Raw genomic sequence first — 22,819 nt, forward strand, 5'->3', positions numbered from 1 at the left:
CACTTAAATTTTTCTATACGAGCTCAGACTTCTCCTATCTTAACGTGATGGTCATTTCTCCCTATGTAGGTGTGTGCCAACAGAATGATTCCGCAATCGTAGGAGAAAGCTGGTGATTGAAATTTCATGAGAAGATGCCGTCGCAACGAAAAACGCCTTTGCTTTAATGATTGCCACTCCAATTCACGTATCAGGCCTGTGGACCCATCTCCCCTATTTCGCGATAATATAAAACGAGCCGCCCTTCTTTGAACTTTTTTATGTCATTCGGCGTCCCCACCTGATGCGGATCCCACACCGCACAGCAATACTCCAGAATAGGGCGAACAAGCGTGGTGTAGTCACTTTAGTAGACCTGTTGCACCTTCTAAGTGTTCTGCCAATGGACGCAGTCTTTGGTTTGCTATGCCCACAACACTATATATGTCATCGTTCCAATTTAGGTTATTTGTAAATGTAACCCCTAAGTATTTGGTTGAATTTACAGCCTTCAGATTTGTGTGACTTATCGCGTAATCGAAATTTAGCGGATTTATTTTAGTACTCATGTGAATAACTTCGCACTTTTATTTATTCAGGGTCAATTACCTCTTTTCGCACCATACAGATATCTTACCTAAATCATTTCGCAATTCATTTTGGTCATCTGATGACTGTACAAGACGGTAAATGGCAGCATCATCTGCAAATAATCTAAGAGGGCCACTTAGATCGTCTCCTATGTCGTTGATATAGATCATGAACAATAGAGAGCCTATAACACTTCCTTGGAGAACGCCGGATATTACTTCCGTTTCACTCGATGACTTCCCGTCTATTACTACGAACTGTGACCTTTGTGACAGGAAATCACGAATCCAGACGCACAACTGAGGTGATATTCCATAGGAACGCAGTTTGGTTAGTAGACGCTTGTGAGGAACAGTGTCGAAGGCCTTCTGGAAATCTAAAAACATGGAATCAATTTGACATCCCCTGTCGATAGCACTTTTTACTTCATGAGTATAGAGTTTTAGTTGTGTTTCGCAAGAAAGATATTTTCTGAATCGGTGCTGACAATGTACCAATAAATCGTTTTATTCGAGGTACTTCATAATGTTCGAATACAGTATATGTTCCAAAACCCTACTGCAAATCGACGTTAGTGATATGGGCCTGGAGCCGAGCGACCGCTCCGGTCGCAGGTTCGAATCCTGCCTCGGGAATGGATGTGTGTGACGTCCTTAGGTTAGTTAGGTTTAATTAGTTCTAAGTTCTAGGCGACTGATGACCTCAGAAGTTAAGTCACATAGTGCTCAGAGCCATTTGAACCATTTGATATGGGCCTGTAATTCAGTGGATTACTCCTACTTCCCTTTTTAAGTATTGGTGTGACTTGAGCAATTTTCCAGTCTTTAGGTACGGATCTTTCTGTGAGCGAGCGGTTGTATATAATTGCTAGATATGGAGTTATTGTATCAGCATACTCTGAGAGGAACCTGACTGGTGTACAATCTAGACCAGAGGCCTTGCCTTTATTAAGTGATTTAAGCTGCTTGGCTACACAGAGGATATCACCATGTTTCTCATTTTGACAGTTGTTCTTGATTGGAATTCAGGAATATTTACTTTGTCTTCTTCGGTGAAGAAGTTTCGGAAAACCGTGTTTCATAAATCTGCTTTAGTCGCACTGTGTTCGTTGACTTCACCGTTATTATCGCTCAGTGAAGGTATTGGTTGCGTCTTGCCACTGGTGAGCTTTATATATGATCAGAATCTCTTTGGGTTTTCTGCCAGATTCCGAGGCAGGGTTTCATCATGCGAATTATTAAAAGCATCTCGCATTGAAGCATGCGTTATGTTTCGAACTTCTGCAAAACTTTTCCAATCTTTGAGATTTTGCATTCTTTTAAATTTGGCATGCTCTTTTCGTTGCTTCTGCAACAGCGATCTGAACCGTTTTGTATAACATGGGGGATCAGTACCATCACTTATTAATTTATGTGGTATGTGTGTCTCAGTTGCCGGCCGAAGTGGCCGTGCGGTTAAAGGCGCTGCAGTCTGGAACCGCAAGACCGCTACGGTCGCAGGTTCGAATCCTGCCTCGGGCATGGATGTTTGTGATGTCCTTAGGTTAGTTAGGTTTAACTAGTTCCAAGTTCTAGGGGACTAATGACCTCAGCAGTTGAGTCCCATAGTGCTCAGAGCCATTTGAACCATTTTGTGTCTCAGTTGCCGTCCATACTATCTATTTGAAATCATTTCACATCTTTTTTACGCTTACGTGACCTGATCTGAAGGAGTGGAGACACTCTTAAGAAGGCGTTAAGAGCATTTTTATAAGCTTTTTTTACGTTTCTTTTTTATGATTGTGGGTCGCTCTCTTGTGGTCGCTAATTCCTATATTCATCACGATACTCACTATTTGTCCAGGATTATTTGTTCCTAAGAGGTCAAGTATGCTTTCACAACCATTTACGCTTCGAGTGAGCTCATGAACTAATTGTTCAAAATAATTTTCTGAGAAAGCATTCAGTACAATTTCGGATGACGTTTTATGCCAGCTGCCGGCTTTAAACGCATAATATTTCCTGCGCATCGAGGGTAGACAGAAGTCGCCACCGACTATAATTGTATGAGTGGGGTACCTATTTGAAATGAGACTCAAGCTTTCTTTGAACTGTTAAGCAACTATATCTTCTGAGTCCGGGGGTCGGTAAAACGATCCAATTAATAGTTTAGTCCGATTGTCAAGTATAACCTCTACCCATACTATTTCGCAGGAACTATCTAATTCAATATCACAACAAGGTAAACTACTTCTGACAGCAATAAATACTCCATCACCAACTATATTTAATCTATCCTTTCTGAACACTGTTCGGTCGTTTGAAAAAATTTCGGCTGAATTTATTTCCGGCTTCAGGGAGCTTTCCGTACCTATAACTATTCGAGCTTCAGTGCTTTCTTTCAGGGCTTGGAGCTCTGTTTCTTTCCCAACAGAGCTACGACAGTTTACTATACCGATCATTTCTACAACTACCTTACTGTGTTTTACCTGCCCCCTGTTAGACGTACGCCGTCTCTAGTTTCCTGAGACCCTCTAACCTAAAAAACGCCCAATACCTTCCACACAGCCTCCGCTACCCTTGTAGCTGCTTCCTGTGTCTAATGGACTCCTGACCTAGTAAGCGGAACCCGGAAATCCACCACCCGATGGCGCAAGTCAAGGAATCTGCAGCCGCCTGAGCCTCTGATTCAAACCCTCCACTCGGCTCTGCACCGACCACAGTCGGTTCTGTCGACGAGTTAGTAAGATATAGTTGAAACTCTTCACATTTTATCAGGAGCGTCTCAGAAGCACTTCCATTCCTTCTTACTCAAGACAATTGAACATTAGTGTGACTTCTTCAGTGTTGCGAAAAAGTATGGATAACGAATAAATATGATACCTTCTCCAGATGATCTACACCTCATAAGCCTCCTCTAATAAAGCGGAACCCTTTTCGTCGGCGGTGACACGTCCCGAAGTATGAGAGGCTTCAAAAATATAAGGAACTGTGATGATGTTATACTACTTTCGGAAACTAATATTAAGTTAGTTGGTTTTACTATCACTAGTTTACAACAAATTACCTGAGGGGCAAAACCTTGCAAATTCTTCGGCAGCGGGACTATTTTTTTTTGCGTTAACGGCACAGCCCTTTTTTAAAAATATCAAGAAATAGATTTATTTTGCTTAAAATATTCTCTGTGGTGTCTACTTCATTGTAGTGTTCATCTCAAGTTCGCTAGAAGCTCCGTTATCGACTTAGGAGGCGATTTGTTATAAAATGTCACCGAAAACCATTCACAGCGGGAAATAGTCCACATCGCGGCCAGGATGGTAGCATGTAATATCAACGGTGACCTAATAGGACTTGTGCACATTATGATAGTGCTCCAACGTGAGATCGGACCGGCCTGTTATAACTTCTGTCCAAAAGTGGAAGAAAAGCGTATCGAGGAACCAGGACAGTGGATGACAGAAGGTGCCAAAGAAGCCCGCACGGCCACCATGGCCACGTAGATAATGGAAGAGGACCTCCTTTTGGATCTGGAAGAATTGCTCTATGGTCCAGGGATCTCTGAGTACTGCAAACATATAATATAAACAGTAAAACCATTTTTGTGGGAACTATATTATTCAATCTGACGGAAAACATAGCTTGAGAACAGTACATGCGACTTTGATCGGAATTTGATGCTGGAATTCTAAATTAAATTATGTATCAGTATATGTAGCCGTTTTAACAATTCATCAAAAGTGTACGTTCGATGTACGCATTTGTCTCGATTTATAGAGCGAAATACATGACTTTCTTCAGCAGATCTCCATTTTGTTAGAAGTTAATATTTTCAACTATCTGATTACGTCGATAGAAAATATATTGAAAATTACGAACACAAAATTGTTTTGTTATGGCTTCAATAAGGAAGGTTGCGGTTGAAAGTGGTCCTTCACCTGGTGTAGCGGTTACAGAGATATTCTCTTGTGAAAACAAAAGTTTTATTAAATACAGAAATATAAGGAATAAAACTGTACCATGAGATTTAGCATTACTTTCTATTTTACTTGAAAAGAAATCACGAAAATCACTTACTTTTCATGCGGTCATATAGGACTACCCCCTAAGCACGTTCCCTGGCTGCAGGTATCGCTTTATTGACGACTGAAATAGAATAATTTATTCTTTTATCGTGACTTAGTTACAGATAGTACAATTATTTACAGTGTGACAGTGGAATGACATCGGGTTATTAGTAAAACCTACAGTCACAGCATTAAGCATTCAGTGGACTGGACGAAGAGGCAACGAGGTAAATACAACACCATGATTCAACAATTTTTTGCGAAAAATGCTTTTGGTTTACAATGTAAGACGTCATAACGTAAGTGTGTTGTGAGCATGTGCGTACATAGTATACGTAAATATTGTTTGTAACGTTTGCTAAAATTCTAGAGATTGAGAACTTAGAGCAGTTCTAAGATACTCGACTCACATCCGGATGACGCCTGCTCGAATCTCCACCAGCTCTTTCAAATATAGGTTTGCTGTGATTTCCCTAAATCGCTTAAGTCGAATGCTGAGGTGATTCCTTTGAAAGGACACGGTCGATTTCCTTCACTATATTTCCCCAACGGGAGCTTTGGCGTCTTCACGAATGACTTCGTTACTGACGGGACCTTGTGCACCAATGTTTGATATATTATCAACACGTTTCTCCGCCGAAAACGCTATCTGATAATGAATTATGCTCATAATAAGTTTATCGTCCATGGGCGCTCGAGCAAGCTGTGTCAAAATCGGTAAAGAATTGCAAAAACAGAACGTTTTTGAGGAATACGGGTGTGTATATTCGTAATATTGCCTCGTAAATCCCCAAGATTGGCGATCATTTACAGATGCTCGAAACTTAGTGCGGACTTCAACGCGAGATGCCTATAACAGTTTCCACAACGAAACTTTGTCTCGAAACCTGGCAGAAAATCCAGAGAGACTCTGGTCGTATGTGATGTATGTTAGCGGCAAGAGACAATCAATGCCTTCTCTGCGCGATAGCAATGGAGATACTATTGAAGACAGTGCTGCCAAAGCAGAGTTACTAAACAGAGCCTTCCGAAATGCCTTCACAGAAGATGATGTAAATATTCCAGAATTAGGATTGAGAACAGCCGCCAACATGAGTAACGTAGAAGTAAACATCCTCGGAGTAGTGAAGCAACTTACATCCCTTAATAAAAGCAAGTCTTCTGGTCCAGGCGCTGTACCAATTAGGTTCCTTTCGGAATATGCTGCTGCATTAGCTCCATGCTTATCATATACAACCGTTCGCGCGACGAAAGATCGGTACGCAAAGACTAGAAAGTTGCACAGGTCACACCAATATTCAAGAAAGGTAGTAGGAGTAATCCACTAAATTACAGGCCCATATCAACGTCAATATGCAGCAAGATTTTAGAACATACACTCCTGGAAATTGAAATAAGAACACCGTGAATTCATTGTCCCAGGAAGGGGAAACTTTATTGACACATTCCTGGGGTCAGATACATCACATGATCACACTGACAGAACCACAGGCACATAGACACAGGCAACAGAGCATGCACAATGTCGGCACTAGTACAGTGTATATCCACCTTTCGCAGCAATGCAGGCTGCTATTCTCCCATGGAGACGATCGTAGAGATGCTGGATGTAGTCCTGTGGAACGGCTTGCCATGCCATTTCCACCTGGCGCCTCAGTTGGACCAGCGTTCGTGCTGGACGTGCAGACCGCGTGAGACGACGCTTCATCCAGTCCCAAACATGCTCAATAGGGGACAGATCCGGAGATCTTGCTGGCCAGGGTAGTTGATGTACACCTTCTAGAGCACGTTGGGAGGCACGGGATACATGCGGACGTGCATTGTCCTGTTGGAACAGCAAGTTCCCTTGCCGGTCTAGGAATGGTAGAACGATGGGTTCGATGACGGTTTGGATGTACCGTGCACTATTCAGTGTCCCCTCGACGATCACCAGTGGTGTACGGCCAGTGTAGGAGATCGCTCCCCACACCATGATGCCGGGTGTTGGCCCTGTGTGCCTCGGTCGTATGCAGTCCTGATTGTGGCGCTCACCTGCACGGCGCCAAACACGCATACGACCATCATTGGCACCAAGGCAGAAGCGACTCTCATCGCTGAAGACGACACGTCTTCATTCGTCCCTCCATTCACGCCTGTCACGACACCACTGGAGGCGGGCTGCACGATGTTGGGGCGTGAGCGGAAGACGGCCTAACGGTGTGCGGGACCGTAGCCCAGCTTCATGGAGACGGTTGCGAATGGTCCTCGCCGATACCCCAGGAGCAACAGTGTCCCTAATTTGCTGGGAAGTGGCGGTGCGGTCCCCTACGGCACTGCGTAGGATCCTACGGTCTTGGCGTGCATCCGCGCGTCGCTGCGGTCCGGTCCCAGGTCGACGGGCACGTGCACCTTCCGCCGACCACTGGCGACAACATCGATGTACTGTGGAGACCTCATGCCCCACGTGTTGAGCAATTCGGCGGTACGTCCACCCGGCCTCCCGCTTGCCCACTATACGCCCTCGCTCAAAGTCCGTCAACTGCACATACGGTTCACGTCCACGCTGTCGCGGCATGCTATCAGTGTTAAAGACTGCGATGGAGCTCCGTATGCCACGGCAAACTGGCTGACACTGACGGCGGCGGTGCACAAATGCTGCGCAGCTAGCGCCATTCGACGGCCAACACCGCGGTTCCTGGTGTGTCCGCTGTGCCGTGCGTGTGATCATTGCTTGTACAGCCCTCTCGCAGTGTCCGGAGCAAGTATGGTGGGTCTGACACACCGGTGTCAATGTGTTCTTTTTTCCATTTCCAGGAGTGTATATTGTGTTCGAACATTATGAATTACCTCGAAGGAAACTGTCTATTGACACACTGTCAACATGGGTTTAGAAAACTTCGTTCCTGTGAAACACATGTAGTGTTGAGTGCTATTGACTAGGGATTTCAGATCGATTCCGTATTTCTCGATTTCCAGAAGACTTTTGACACTGTACCACGCAAGCGGCTTATAGTGAAATTGCGTGCTTACGGAATATCGTCTCAGTTATGTGACTGGATTTGTGATTTCCTGTCAGAGGTCACAGTTCGTAGTAATTGGCGGAAAGTCATCGAGTAAAAGAGAGGTGATTTCTGGCGTTCCCCAAGGTAGTGTCATAGGCCCTTTGCTGTTCCTTATCTATATAAATGATTTTGGAGACAATCTGAGCAGCCGTCTTTGGTTGTTTGCAGATGATGCTGTCATTATCGACTAATAAAGTCATCAGAAGACCAAAACAAACTGCAAAAGATTTAGAAAAGGTATGTGAATGGTTCGAAAATTGGCAGTTGACACTAAATAAGGAAAAGTGTGAGGTGTCATCCACATGAGTGCTGAAAGGAACTCGTTAAACTTCGGTTACACGATAAATCAGTCCAATCTAAAAGCTGTAAATTCAACTAAATACCTAAATACCTTGGTATTACAATTATGAACACCTTAAATTGGAAGAAACACACAGAAAATGTTGTGGGGAAGTCTAACCAAAGACTGCGTTTAATTGGCAGGACACTTAGAAAATGTAACACACCTACTAAGGAGATTGCCCACACTACGCTTGTCCGTCCTCTTTTAGAATACTGCTGGACGGTGTGGGATCCTTACCGGATAGGACTGACGGAGTGCATCGAAAAAGTTCAAAGAAAGGGCAGCACGTTTTGTACTATCGCGAAATATGGGGGAGAGTTTCACAGAAATGATACACGATTTGGGCTGGAAATCATTCTAAAGGAAGGCGTTTTTCGTTGTGACGGAATCTTCTCACGAAATTCCAATCACCAACTTTCTCCTCCGAATGCGAAAATATTTCGTTGACACCTACCTACATAGGGAGAAACGATTACCACTATAAAATAAGGGAAATCAGAGCTCGTACGGAAAGATATAGGTGTTCATTCTTTCCACGCGCTATACGAGATTGGAATAATAGAGAATTGTGACGGTGGTTCGATGAACTCTCTGCCAGGCACTTTAATGTGATTTGCAGAGTATCCACGTAGATGTAGATGTCTGCCGAGAGCAGGTAATGAGTGCGTGTCAGAACACGATCGGTGCTGGTAGCCTAAATACAAGGAGCGTTAATATCAGTTAGGCAAACATGTAATTCGCTAACTGCGACAACTATTCGCGCGGGTAGTCTGATACGAGGAAGTATTTTTAAATGATTCTCAATGCAATGCACCATGTAATTACACTGCAGCGACTTAGAAATTTAGGGACTATCGCGTGAGATAATACTGGCACATATTAGCAAAAAATATTTATTAGTGGTACTTCTTCAGTAATTCCTGCACTGTCGGAAAGTAGAATTGCTTTAAAAGGGCCTTATCATAAAGTGTCTGAAAGATGTGTAGATGAGAATGTAACCTACGAATAAGCGTTGTGGATGACTGTGATTATTTGCGTTACTTCCAAACATACAGTGACTAAAGCACACGGCTCTCGGAGATCGATGATGCTCGCTAAACCGGTTCGAACTTGCCTCTCATAGGACAGCGGATATAGCTCTGTATTCCACCCCCAATTTAGATTTTACATTATTTCGGAAATACAGTGACTCTTAATAGCACTCTAACAACGCACTTTCTCTAGCATTTGTTATTAATTAAACTCATATCATTACTAGCAATAAGATTAAAAAAAAAATATAGGCAACAACGCGACAGTACTGCATGATTTAGTGAAAATTTTGAAGCTACCTAGACAGTCAAGCAGCTTTTCTTGCTTTTAAAACTTAAAATATTTTCTAATTAACTCTAGGGAGAAATGTTACGTTGCTACTAATCCACTGTAAATTTTACTGCTAGTAGGAAATTCCCTGTTTATACCCTATAATGACAGCCTTACTGCTCAAAAAGTCATGGGAAAAAAATCATAATTTATGCTATGCACTTCGTTGCAAATTATTATAATTATTGTGACTCAGAGTATTTTACGTACAAAATGCGTAGTCTTCTGCTTTCTTCCACGGTCACCCAGTGGTTCTCCATCCGATTCATTTGTTGTTTCAACGTCTTGTATCTACATCACTGTCCACTGTACACACATTATATTCTTGAAGAAAATCTTCCTCTTCACTGAATTCTCTATTGTCTGTGTCTTTATCAGGTTCTCGAAACATATCTCCCAGTATGTTAGTGTTAAAATCCTTCAGAACCATCCATAAGTTGCTCATTTCAGCAGCAAGAAACACTGAAGAGGGCCAATGCGATATATGCTGACACTATTGTAACTGAAGCTGCTTAATATTTTACGTATTATGCCACACTGACATAAACTCAGAGCGATGGAACATTTATGCCACTATTAGAAAATAGGTACATCAGTACTATTTCGTAATATTTAAATATTTACAAGGGCACCAGTGCCAGCGAACCTCTGGAGTCAGACGGTTAATAATTCAGTTAACAACTATGTTTTCCATGAAGGTTCTCAAGAGCACCTTTCAAAGGAGTAATTAAATGATTAACCATTAAATATTGCTCATCTCAGGAGTATTAATGCATCTGAATGTTGAAAAAACTTTGTACTGAAAATAGTAGGTGTATGCTATTATTTGGGTTTTGAATAACAACAAAGTACATATAAATCGATAATGGTCACATTTTGCAAGGTAAAATCTTGAAACGCTGAAATGTACTGTATTCGGAATGATAGTCTGTACAAAATAATTCACTTGGCCACTAATCAAGCATTTATTCAATCTGAAACGGGAAGTTCCCTGAGAAAGAATAGCATTATTTTGTTTTTAGTCATTCGTCCTCTAGGAGACATTTTATGACAGGTTTCGAAATAGTCTTGAATGCGTTACACAAAAAGTTCAATCATAGGTCTTAGTATTAGTATTAAGCTGGATGTTCGGTTTCATTCTCATGGCTTCTGTTTAATACTGAGGAGACTTCATTGCCGCATTTTCACTTGGGATACGCGTGCCTGTTGGGGTTAAATTGAATGCAAACCTAGAAATGTGAAAAAATGCCTGTACAAACGCATGGAATAGTTCGACTTGCCGTATATCTGGGAATAGTGTGCATGTGTCATGACTGCATAATCACACTGGGCAAAATGTTAGTCACTCGCCTAAAATAGCCATCTGGCCGCTTTAGTGCGCCGTAGATAGCGTACAACTATATCAGGTGGTCATGTGACGCTCCATCATTTATGTAAGTCATGGCAGCGAAGTGGTGTGCATGTGCAGTCAGTAGCATGGGATTAGCGCTCTAACATGGGTCGAAGTTGAGACTTGACAGCATGTTAGAAAGGAATTATCGTGTCTGGACGTGCCCATGACCACACTGTGAATAAAGCTGCCAGAGCTGCTGTTGTATCAATGTGAAGTGAACTGTCCAAAGTGCCTTTAGGAAATGGTGTTTCACTCGCAGCCATGTTACACAGCGTCTGAACAATGATCCCAAAAGAATCCTAACCTACAGGTACCAGACAGGAGAGTCATGATTATGTAAATGACAACCGATTTTCAACCCTATAAAAATTAATGCTGTCGATGACTGTAGCTCCATTTCAACCAGTTTCTGAGCGAAAATTGTAGAGGAACCTTCATGTAGTGTGTATTTCGAGTGGAGTATATCGCAAAAGGCTACTCACAAATCCACACATCTTCTATGGGCCAAGCAAAACAGTAATTGGACAATAGCCAATTAGAGGCGCGTAGTGTGGTGCGACAAGTCAGAATTTCTCTATTTTCAAATGTTATAAACTGTTGAGTGCACCGGCGGCCTTATGAGGCGTTTAAGATGTGATGTGTGTGTGTGTGTGTGTGTGTGTGTGTGTCTGTGTGTGTGAAGGGATCACGTTAATGATATGGGGCAGTAATTTAATGAATTACTCCTATAGCCTTTCTTCTAATTTAGGTGTGATCTGTGCAACTTTCCAGTCTCTGGGTATGGCTCTTCCGTCGAGGGAGCGGTTGCATAGGATTCAGTATGGAGCTATTGCATCAGCATACTCTGAAAGAAACCTAATTAGTATGTTATCTGGGCCGGAATACTTGGTTTCCTAAAATAATTTAAGTTGATTTACTTCTCTGAGGATATCTTCTTCTAAGTTACTCCTGTTGACAGCTGTCCTTGATTTGAATTCTGGAATATTTGCTTAGTTTTCTTTGGTGAAGGAATTTCGGAAGGCTATGTTTAGTAATCCTGCTTCAGCAGGACTGCCACCGATAGATTTCCGTTGCTATCGCGCAAAGAAGGCATTGACTGTGACTTGCCGCTAATATAATTCATATACGACCAGAATCTCTTTCGATTTTCTGCCAGGTTTCGAGATAGTTTCGTAGTTTCGTTGTGGAAACTGGTACAAGCATTTCGCATTGAAGTTCACGCTAAATTTCGAGCTTCTCTAAAAGATTCCCAATCTTGGGATTTTGCTTTAGTTTAAATTTTGCACGCTTTCCTTGTTGTTTCTACCTTAGGGTTTTGACTTGCTTTGTGTACCATGGAGGATCACCTCCGTCTTTTGATAATTTATTTGGTGTGACTCGCTAGAGTGATATCTATAATATTTATCTTAATTTAAACCACATCTGGTCTACACTTACATTGTTAATTTGGAAGAAGTGGAGAATGTCTCTCAGGTCGGCGTCAAGCAGAATTTTTTTCTGCTTTTTTTGAACAGATGTATTTTTCGTTTATTTTTGATGGATTTGGGAGTTACGGTATTCAGCCTCGCAACGACATCAGTGTGTTCACTTAAAACACATCTTCATTGAATATTATAGAATTTATATTGTCAGGCTATGAAGGGGTTGCTTATTTTTGCTAGCAGGAATTGATTTTATTCTTCTTGTTCCAGCCTGCTCTGATAGAACATCTTGGGCACATTCTTATTTTTGGCGACGTAACCTTCTCTGATTGTTATTGCCCGTTATTTGATTAAGATTTAGGCCCACCTAAGTTTTCAGAACAATCTTTATACCGATTGAATGTATATTTTCCGGGTGTTCCTTTTCACCTATGGATATTAGAAGGTCGCAACGGATAACGCAATATTTTTGGGGGCAGTCAGAGAAAACTGCGTGCTATGAACTAATCTTGTGCCTAGAACTTTAGATTTGGGAAGCGTATTCATCAAATGCTACTAATATGACACCCTATTCCGGCATGCTGAGAAATAAATTAGCGATAACGGAAATTGGCTTCAAATGACAATTTTAATTTTCGATTAATCTTTTGCATTTTTAACAGTAATCTTTTTGCATTTAACAGATGGAAAACATTCATGATATTTTTATAAGGGATCCTATGTCTTCCTCACTTGAGAATTACAAGCAGCGTTGGCTTTAAGCTGCATAGTCCTGTGGGGGTGGGAACATCTGGGGAGCACGTGGCCACTTCTCTGTTTTAAAACACAGGCATTCACATGCACTAAATCCACACGGGAAAGCGAATGTCGACAGCATTTTTAGTCATAAGAATTGGATACATCTCGAAATCGAGCAGGATTTGGTGGCGGCATATTTTTAACGTGAAGCACTTGGAAACAAATCGACTCATCTTGCAAAATGCACACTCGATACAGTTTTTTTGATAATTTAAAATTGTTAACCACAAATAAAAATAAGAAGACAAGCTGTAACTGTTCAGGTTTGGCTTGAGATTTGAATTTATAGACCGTGTGATCGCGCCTAACGGAAATCACATTATTCTGCAACCGATTAATTGAACTAAAAATTATAACCGGTACCTAAATGATCATTGCAAAATAACTACGAGAAAAAATTTTTGAGTTTAACAAATAAGTAACAGATTCAAATACCTTTTATCCCGTGTTCGACGCAGCCATTCTGAGGGAACGTCTGGTCGCTTACCTGTCTTCAAACACGCTCTCGCGACTAACCGTCGAGCGGAGCTCTCCCCGAACAGCCCGAAGTGGTGGGGGAGGCCCATCACCAACCTTAGCTTCACACAGCTTCGGCCAAACGCTCCTGTTCCTGTTCTCTGCCTTCCACTGACAACGTTTACGTTGGTAGAAGATTAAGAAACTCACCACTGGTTCGTCTGCTACTACATTCAAATCACTCACACATGACCACGCATCTTAAGGAGGGGCGAAAAAACGGAAATAAGGACACAGGACTTGCACATAAGAATGAAAAAGAAAATAGAAAATACGTGGACTCATATTATTTCTACAGGCATGCGGTTGTTGCGGCTGAGATTATTTCACAGTTAATTACTTGCATGAAAGATCGATTTAAATCTGATTTTGTATATCAGATAGTATGAAGATTTGTTTTAGCACTAATTTTAATCATGTAACGACACCTATTGTGACGTTGCACACTATTTCATGTATCCGTTTTGATGCTCGTTATTGTCTCAAGATTACTTATTGCTAAGAGATAAAGTGTGTTTTCATAATAGTTTACTAGTTGAGTGGGCTCATCAACTAACTGGTCAAAGCAATTTTGAGAGAATGCGTTTAACACGATTTCAGATAATGTTTTATGCGTACCTCCGGATTTAGATATGTATTTTTACCAACATATCGAGAGTAAAATGAAATAACCACCAACTATAATTGCCTGCCTCGGGTACGTGTTTGACATTAAACGCAAGTTTTCTTTGAACCTTTCAGCAATTATATCATCTGAATTGGGAGGTCGGTAAAATATTTCAGTTACCGTTTTATTCCGGTTGCTAATAGTCTCTCTACCCATACTAACTCACAGGAACTATCTACAAGATAAACTATTTCTAACGGCAACAAACACGCCACCACCAATTGTATTTAGCCTATCCTTTCTGAACACCGGTACGTCCTTCGCAAAATTTCGGCTTAACTTATCTGACTTTAGCCATCTTTCAGTGCCTAAAAGGATTTGAGCATCAATACTTTCTATTAGCGGCTGGCGCTCTGGTACTTCCCAACACAGCTACGACAATTTACAATTATTATACTGATGCTTATTAGATCCACTGTACGATTTTTATGTGTTCGACCTGCACTCTTTGAGACTGAAGCCGCCTCCTGTGTTTCCCCGAAAACGTCTAACTTAAAAGAAAAAAAGTCCAGTCCACGCCACACAGCCCCAACTACCCATGTAGCTGCCTACTGAGTCTAATGAACTCCTGGCTTATTTGGCGGAACCCGAAACCCCACCACCCTATGGCTCAAGATGAAGAATCTGCAGCCTCCATGGTCGCAGAACCGTCTGAGACTCTGATTCAGACCCTACATTAGGCTCTGCACGAGAGATCGGCAATTGGTCCTGTCGACTGTCTGCAGATGGTGATATCTGTTTTCATTTTGCAAGTACATCTGGCAGCCTTTACCATTTCAGACAGCTAGTCGAAAACAGAAAGAATATCTTCCAGTCCAAAGTGACACGTATCACTGGTACCGATGTCAGCCACCACCTGCAACTGGCTGCACCCTGCGCTTTTCATGGTAACCAGAAGGACACAGTATGCACACAGAGTGCACAATGGTTTTCTTCCCCTTCTTGGCAGCCACGTTCTTAGGTGGCTCCATAATTCACCTAACACGAGAGCTCAAGACTACCAATAATCCCACCCTTTGTGACTATCTGGATCTTGTAAGCTGTGAGGTTTCCTCTGAAACAGGAAAGTGACTGCATCTGGCTGAGGGACACTGTCAGCAGCAGATAGCACTTGGAACCTGTATGCCAGACTAACTGGGGAAGCCTTACGTTCGGCATCCCAGGAAATCTTTCACAGTCTATCACCCCCAGACGCGATCTCCCACTCAAACTCAGGTGAGGGGTCAACCTCAATGTGAGCATTAACTGGGTTGGCCACCGGTGCAAACCTATCGTCGGGCTCGAGAGTCGTGCTGTACGTCCTTTGGATCTCCAACGCCGGTCCACAACAGTGATGTCCATTCACTGCAGCCTCAGGCTCTGTAACCGAAGCCAACAAAGCCTGGAACTGAGAGCTGAAATGGTTCAAATGGCTCTAAGCACTATGGGTCTTAACATCTGAGGTCATCAGTCCCCTAGACGTAGGTTAGTTAGGTCTAAATAGTTCTAAGGACACCACACACACCCATGCTCGGGGCAGGATTCGAACCTGCGACCGTAGCAGCAGCGCGGTCCCGGACTGAAGCGCCTAGAACAGCTCGGCCACAGCGGCCGGCGAACTGAGAACAAAGTGTCACCAACACAGCTCGCAACCGCACCAGCAGTCACAGTGCCTATCCATACTAAAGACAAATGACTATCGCCACACTTTGCGGAACTCTACTGTAGACACAAACGAAAACGCAATTAAAATGCAGAAACTAAACAAATTAAACTACAACAGCACCCAGATGAAACTATATAACTCGCTCCTAGTTAGAACTCGTAAAATGTCACAAAATCTGTTACATCCCTGTTGCTGCGGTTGTTCGGTCGGCGGCTGCTGCCTGACTGGAGATAGTTCTCCACTATACCATCAAATACAGATACTGCCGGATTACGACTAACAATGTTACTCAACAAGTCCTAAGAAATAGAACCAAATGTACTGAACAGACGTAACCATTCACTATTCAATAAATTACCGCTTTAAGTGCACTTAATAAGTTATGCACGTGGAAAAGAAAACTGGAAATGGGGGACATCGAAATAAAAACACGAAAACTTGAGCATGCGGCGTGCAAGCATGGTTTATATATTACTTTATTTACACTATATGGAGAAATCTGGCTATGAGTGGTGATTTTAAATATCTGCATTTACAGTAAGCATGAATGGTGACTGGTCATGTCACAGGCCGGAATCAATGGAATCAACTACATTAAAGGTTACGCGAGAAATCTGGTTATAAAGCTGCATTCCCATCTGAATAGGCTTAATGAGGATGGTTCTGTTCTATACAAAACTGGTGGACTGGACGTTGTGCACCTAGCAACGGAACAACCATTTGTGGATTTTAAAAGTGATGAAATAAATACTTTTAATAGACACTCGTTTGCAAAAGGAGTAAACTTGAAGTTCTGTATTGAAATTCCACAGGAATGTGGATCAGAAGAGATGCTGATATACTCCCAGGAATATGTGGAACGCCTTAGCAGTAGTATTAGGGGACCAGAAAGTAACGTAGTTTTTTTACGTCTAACTGCAACATATGAAACGTTAACAGGTATTATTTTTATTTGATCACCAAACGTTTGACATTTAGTGTGCAAATTTTACTTTGTCAACAAACGTTTGTAACCAAGCGCGAAAATTATCAATGTCATATCGATAAAAGTCAATTAGTTTTGAGCAAAATCTCTGTAGAAGGCATTCTGGACATCATTCGCATTTGCAAATCATGGCACTTAGAAAATGTTGTAGCGGTCGGGATAAATGGAAACTGCATGGCGCAATACCAGACAAGTGCGGTGTGTGAGGCAAATCTCCCACCCCAATTCATTTATTTTTTCCAAGGTTCGTCTTACACGGTGTTGTCTTGAATTATCGCATTGCAGAGTAACGCCTTTTTCCGTTGAGTCAATGGGTAATTTTTAATTAAAGATAAATTAACTGGATCAAATTGCTCACTGTAATGGTCTGCATTAACAATTTGTCCAGGTCTGAGCACTTCAAAATGAAAGAACCCGTTAGTACCGCATCAAACACACAAAATCACCTTTTGGGGTGTAAATTTGCCTTAGCTGTACTTCATGGCGTTTCATGTGGAGAGAGCCACTGCCTTTTGCATTTTGTACTATCATAGAGGGCCCACTTTTCATCTCCAGTGAGCGAGAGATCAGATAAAGCTTGTTTATTTTGCTGATGAAGTAATCAGTTGCGCGTTGTGGATCGGTTAGCTTTGTCTTCACCAGTCTGCTGCAAATGTTCTTCAGATAGTCGACCGAAGTTGGTTAGGATGTTTGACAGTTCCTCGATTTCCTGACGCCGGCAGGAGTGGCCGTGAGGTTGTAGGCGCTACAGTCAGGAACCGGATGACCCCTACGGTCGCAGGTTCGAATCCTGCCTCGGGCATGGATGTGTGTGATGTCCTTAGGTTAGTTAGGTTTAATTAGTTCTAAGTTCTAGGCGACTGATGACCTCAGAAGTTAGGTCGTACAGTGCTCAGAGCTATTTGAACCATTTTTGATTTCCTGACGCGCATTTGTTTCCACTTCCACCCTTAACACCTTAACATGTCATTGTCTAAACCTGTTGGTCCTCCTGATCGATACGAGTCAGAAAGATCAAAGTTACCGGATTTGGCATTTACAAACTTCTAATGCACATGAATAAACACCGCAAGCGTTTTTGGTAGTAACTTTCGTGTTATTACCCTTAAAAAAATTGAATTAGTTAGGAGTAAACATGTCACTCTGACGTAAAATATCTTTGGCACGACTTTGAAGCACACAGTGAGCTGGTAAGTGAGAAATGAACATCGAATTATACTGAAACGAAATTAATTGCCAAACCCCCAAATTTTTTGCAGGCCATAAGAGGAGTAATTAAAATCCCCGAATGCTTTCGTCGGGAACAGTTCGAGGAAGGAACAGAGCTAACTGTTAAAGCCAAAAGAGAGGTATTTTACGGGAAAAAAATGGTTCAAATGGCTCTGAGCACTATGGGACTCAACTGCTGTGGTCATAAGTCCCCTAGAACTTAGAACTACTTAAACCTAACTAACCTAAGGACAGCACACAACACCCAGCCATCACGAGGCAGAGAAAATCCCTGACCCCGCCGGGAATCGAACCCGGGAACCCGGGCGTGGGAAGCGAGAACGTTACGGGAAAAAGATTAGATGAAAGAACATACTGTCTTTGTTTTTAACAAATTGGTAGTTTGATAAAGAAATAAATGATTACAGAGTAGATTTAAATAATAAATTAAAAATTGAGCTGGATATTATTAAAACTTCACCAAATGAAAATAAAGTAAGTTTCCTGTTCGTAAATGTGTATGCAAATACAAATAAAGTTGTGATTCTTGAGTTTCTCCCGGCGTATTTGATAGTCCAAATATCCACGGGTGTGCTGCCGGTCTACAGTGTCCAACGGGCACAATATTTCGGCGATCATACATGTCGCCATCATCAGGTGAACTGACGGACTGAGCTCCTGTGAACGTGCCGGCACGGAGATCCGTACGCTATGGCTGCTCAGAGGGAACTGGGTTCGGTCGCGGCGGCGGCTGATTTAAATACCCTCCGCCCGCGGCGCGCTCCCTCCGCCGTCCGCGCCCCGCGCCACGGTCGCGCGGTGGAACAGATTGCGACGGCGTCTGAGATGACGTCGGAGTGATGGCTCTGTCCGCCGTGGTCGTCACAACTATACGTTTGCTCGATTTACTCTTGATTAACCCGATCGCTGGTTCCCAAGCCTTGCTAAGATTATAACCACCGTCACGGTTTATGAGGTCGTCATTGGTGCGAATTTCGATGGTCTCTCTAACAACGCTGTCCCAATATCTCGACGTCTGTACCAGAATCCTCGTGCGGTCATATTCCATGGCGTGATTTTCCGACAAACAATGTTCAGCGACCGCCGACTTGCTCGGATACATCAGACGAGTGTGCCTCTGGTGTTCACGGCATCGATCTTCGACGGTACGCATCGTCTGACCAATATACAAAAGTTACTGCATAAGAATTTCTGCTTTCTTTTTCACTATCCTTCTAAAACTCCTAAGTTTTCTATTGACAGCGATATACAGGTGTCTCTTTGGGAAGGGAATGTGGGTAGTTGTCTGATATAGAAAAGTAGTTCAAACTTCTATATCTACATCTACATTCATACTCCGCAAGCCACCTGGCGGTGTGTGGCGGAGGGTACTTTGAGTACCTCTATCGGTTCTCCGTTCTTTTCCAGTCTCGTATTGTTTGTGGAAAGAAAGATTGTCGGTATGCATCTGTGTGGGCTCTAATCTCCGATTTTATCCTCATGGTCTCTTCGAGAGATATACGTAGGAGGGAGCAATATACTGCTGGACTCCTCGGTGAAGGTATGTTCTCGAAACTTCAACAAAAGCCCTTACCGAGCTACTGAGCGTCTCTCCAGCAAAGTCTTCCACTGGAGTTTATCTGTCATCTACGTAACACTTTCGCGATTACCAAATGATCCTGTAACGAAGCGCGCTGTTCTCCGTTGGATCTTCTCTATCTTCTGTCTTTCTTCTGTCTTTCTTCTGTCTTTCTTCTGTCTTTCTTCTGTCTTTCTTCTGTCTTTCTTCTGTCTTTCTGCTGTCTTTCTGCTGTCTGTCTTCTGCCTGTCTTCTGCCTGTCTTCTGCCTGTCTTCTGCCTGTCTTCTGCCTGTCTTCTGCCTGTCTTCTGCCTGTCTTCTGCCTGTCTTCTGCCTGTCTTCTGCCTGTCTTCTGCCTGTCTTCTGCCTGTCTTCTGCCTGTCTTCTGCCTGTCTTCTGCCTGTCTTCTGCCTGTCTTCTGCCTGTCTTCTGCCTGTCTTCTGCCTGTCTTCTGCCTGTCTTCTGCCTGTCTTCTGCCTGTCTTCTGCCTGTCTTCTGCCTGTCTTCTGCCTGTCTTCTGCCTGTCTTCTGCCTGTCTTCTGCCTGTCTTCTGGCTGTCTTCTGGCTGTCTTCTGGCTGTCTTCTGGCTGTCTTCTGGCTGTCTTCTGGCTGTCTTCTGGCTGTCTTCTGGCTGTCTTCTGGCTGTCTTCTGGCTGTCTTCTGGCTGTCTTCTGGCTGTCTTCTGGCTGTCTTCTGGCTGTCTTCTGGCTGTCTTCTGGCTGTCTTCTGGCTGTCTTCTGGCTGTCTTCTGGCTGTCTTCTGGCTGTCTTCTGGCTGTCTTCTGGCTGTCTTCTGGCTGTCTTCTGGCTGTCTTCTGCCTTTCTCCTCTGCCTTTCTCCTCTGCCTCTCTCCTCTGCCTTTCTCCTCTGCCTTTCTCCTCTGCCTTTCTCCTCTGCCTTTCTCCTCTGCCTTTCTCCTCTGCCTTTCTCCTCTGCCTTTCTCCTCTGCCTTTCTCCTCTGCCTTTCTCCTCTGCCTTTCTCCTCTGCCTTTCTCCTCTGCCTTTCTCCTCTGCCTTTCTCCTCTGCCTTTCTCCTCTGCCTTTCTCCTCTGCCTTTCTCCTCTGCCTTTCTCCTCTGCCTTTCTCCTCTGCCTTTCTCCTCTGCCTTTCTCCTCTGCCTTTCTCCTCTGCCTTTCTCCTCTGCCTTTCTCCTCTGCCTTTCTCCTCTGCCTTTCTCCGCCTCTCTCCTCTCTCCGCCTCTCTATCTCCTCTCTATCTATGTCCCCTCTATCTCCTCTCTATCTATGTCCCCTCTATCTCCTCTCTATCTATGTCCCCTCTATCTCCTCTCTATCTATGTCCCCTCTATCTCCTCTCTATCTATGTCCCCTCTATCTCCTCTCTATCTATGTCCCCTCTATCTCCCCTCTATCTATGTCCCTTCTATCTCCCCTCTATCTACGTCCATTCTATCTCCTATATCCCCCTTCTATCTATGTCCCCTCTATCACCTCTATCACCTCTATCTCCTCTATCTCCTCTATCTCCTCTATCTCCTCTATCTCCTCTATCTCCTCTATCTCCTCTATCTCCTCTATCTCCTCTATCTCCTCTATCTCCTCTATCTCCTCTATCTCCTCTATCTCCTCTATCTCCTCTATCTCCTCTATCTCCTCTATCTCCTCTATCTCCTCTATCTCCTCTATCTCCTCTATCTCCTCTATCTCCTCTATCTCCTCTATCTCCTCTATCTCCTCTATCTCCTCTATCTCCTCTGTCTCCTCTGTCTCCTCTGTCTCCTCTGTCTCCCCTCTATGTCTCCTCTATGTCTCCTCTATGTCTCCTCTATGTCTCCTCTATGTCTCCTCTATTTCCCCTCTATGTCCCCTCTATGTCCCCTCTGTGTCCCCTCTGTGTCCCCTCTATCTCCTCTATCCCCCCTCTAACTATCTCCCCTCTAACTATCTCCCCTCTAACTGTCTCCCCTCTAACTGTCTCCCCTCTAACTATCTCCCCTCTAACTATCTCCCCTCTAACTATCTCCCCCCTAACTATCTCCCCCCTAACTAGCTCCCCCATATCTGGTACGGATCCCACACTGGTGAGCAATATTCAAGCAGTGGGCGAACAAGTTTACTGTAACCTGCTTCCTTTGTTTTCGGATTGCATTTCCTTAGGACTCTTCCAATGAATCTGTCTGGCATCTGCTTTATCAACGATCAACTGTATATGATCATTCTATTTTAAATCACTCCTAATGCCTACTCCCAGATAGTTTATGGAATTAAATGCTTCCAGTTGCTGACCTGCTATATTGTAGCTAAATGATAAAGGTTTTTCCTTTCTATGTATTCGCAGCACATTACACTTATCTACATTTAGATTCAATTGCCATTCCCTGCACCATGCGTCAATTCGTTGCAGATCCTCCTGCATTTCAGTACAATTTTCCATTGTTACAACCTCTCGATATACCACAGCATCAACCGCTAAAATCCTCAGTGAACTTCCGATGTTATCCACAAGGTCATTTATATATAATGCGAATAGCAACGTTCCTACGACACTGCCCTGCGGCACACCTGAAATCACTCTTACTTCGGAAGACTTCTCTCCATTGAGAATGACATGCTGCGTTCTGTTATCTAGGAACTCTTCAATACAATCACACAAATGGTCTGATAGTCCATATGATCTCACTTTGTTCATTAGACGACTGTGGGGAACTGTATCGAACGCCTTGCGGAAGTCGAGAAACACGGCATCTACTTGGGGACCCGTGTCTATGGCCCTCTGAGTCTCGTGGACGAATAGCGCGAGCTGGGTTTCACACGATCTTCTCTTTCAAAACCCATGCTGATTCCTACAGAGTAGATTTCTAGTCTCCAGAAAAGTCATTATACCCGAACGTAATACGTGTTCCAAAATTCTACAATTGATAGACGTTAGACATATAGGTCTATAGTTCTGCACATCTGTTCGACGTCACTTCTTGAAAACGGGGATGACCTGTGCCCCTTTCCAATCCTTTGGAACGCTACGCTCTTCTAGAGACCTACAGTACACCGCTGCAAGAAGGTGGCAAGTTCCTTCGCGTTCTCTGTGTAAAATCGAACTGGTACCCCATCAGCTCCAGCGGTCTTTCCTCTTTTAAGCGATTTTAATTGTTTCTCTATCCCTCTGTCGTCTACTTCGATATCTACCATTTTGTCATCTGTGCGACAATCTAGAGAGGGAACTACAGTGCAGTCTTCCTCTGTGAAATAGATTTGGAAAAAGACATTTAGTATTTCGGCCTTTAGTCTATCA

The 22,819-nt window shown here is 43.2% G+C and overlaps 1 protein-coding gene across 1 annotated transcript; it reads right to left on the reverse strand.

The window, feature by feature from the left end:
• Positions 1-12,929: 12,929 nt before the first annotated feature.
• Positions 12,930-21,315, reverse strand: LOC126470881 (octapeptide-repeat protein T2-like; the record flags this gene model as incomplete). The annotated part of the gene is made up of 3 exons (XM_050098903.1): positions 12,930-12,985; positions 19,840-20,782; positions 21,259-21,315. Coding segments are annotated over 3 exons (1,056 nt in total), but the record flags the coding sequence as incomplete, so codon positions are not given.
• Positions 21,316-22,819: the final 1,504 nt, after the last annotated feature.

The sequence above is a fragment of the Schistocerca serialis genome, chromosome 3 (genome assembly GCF_023864345.2).
Source record: "Schistocerca serialis cubense isolate TAMUIC-IGC-003099 chromosome 3, iqSchSeri2.2, whole genome shotgun sequence".
NCBI classification, from domain to species: domain Eukaryota; kingdom Metazoa; phylum Arthropoda; class Insecta; order Orthoptera; family Acrididae; genus Schistocerca; species Schistocerca serialis.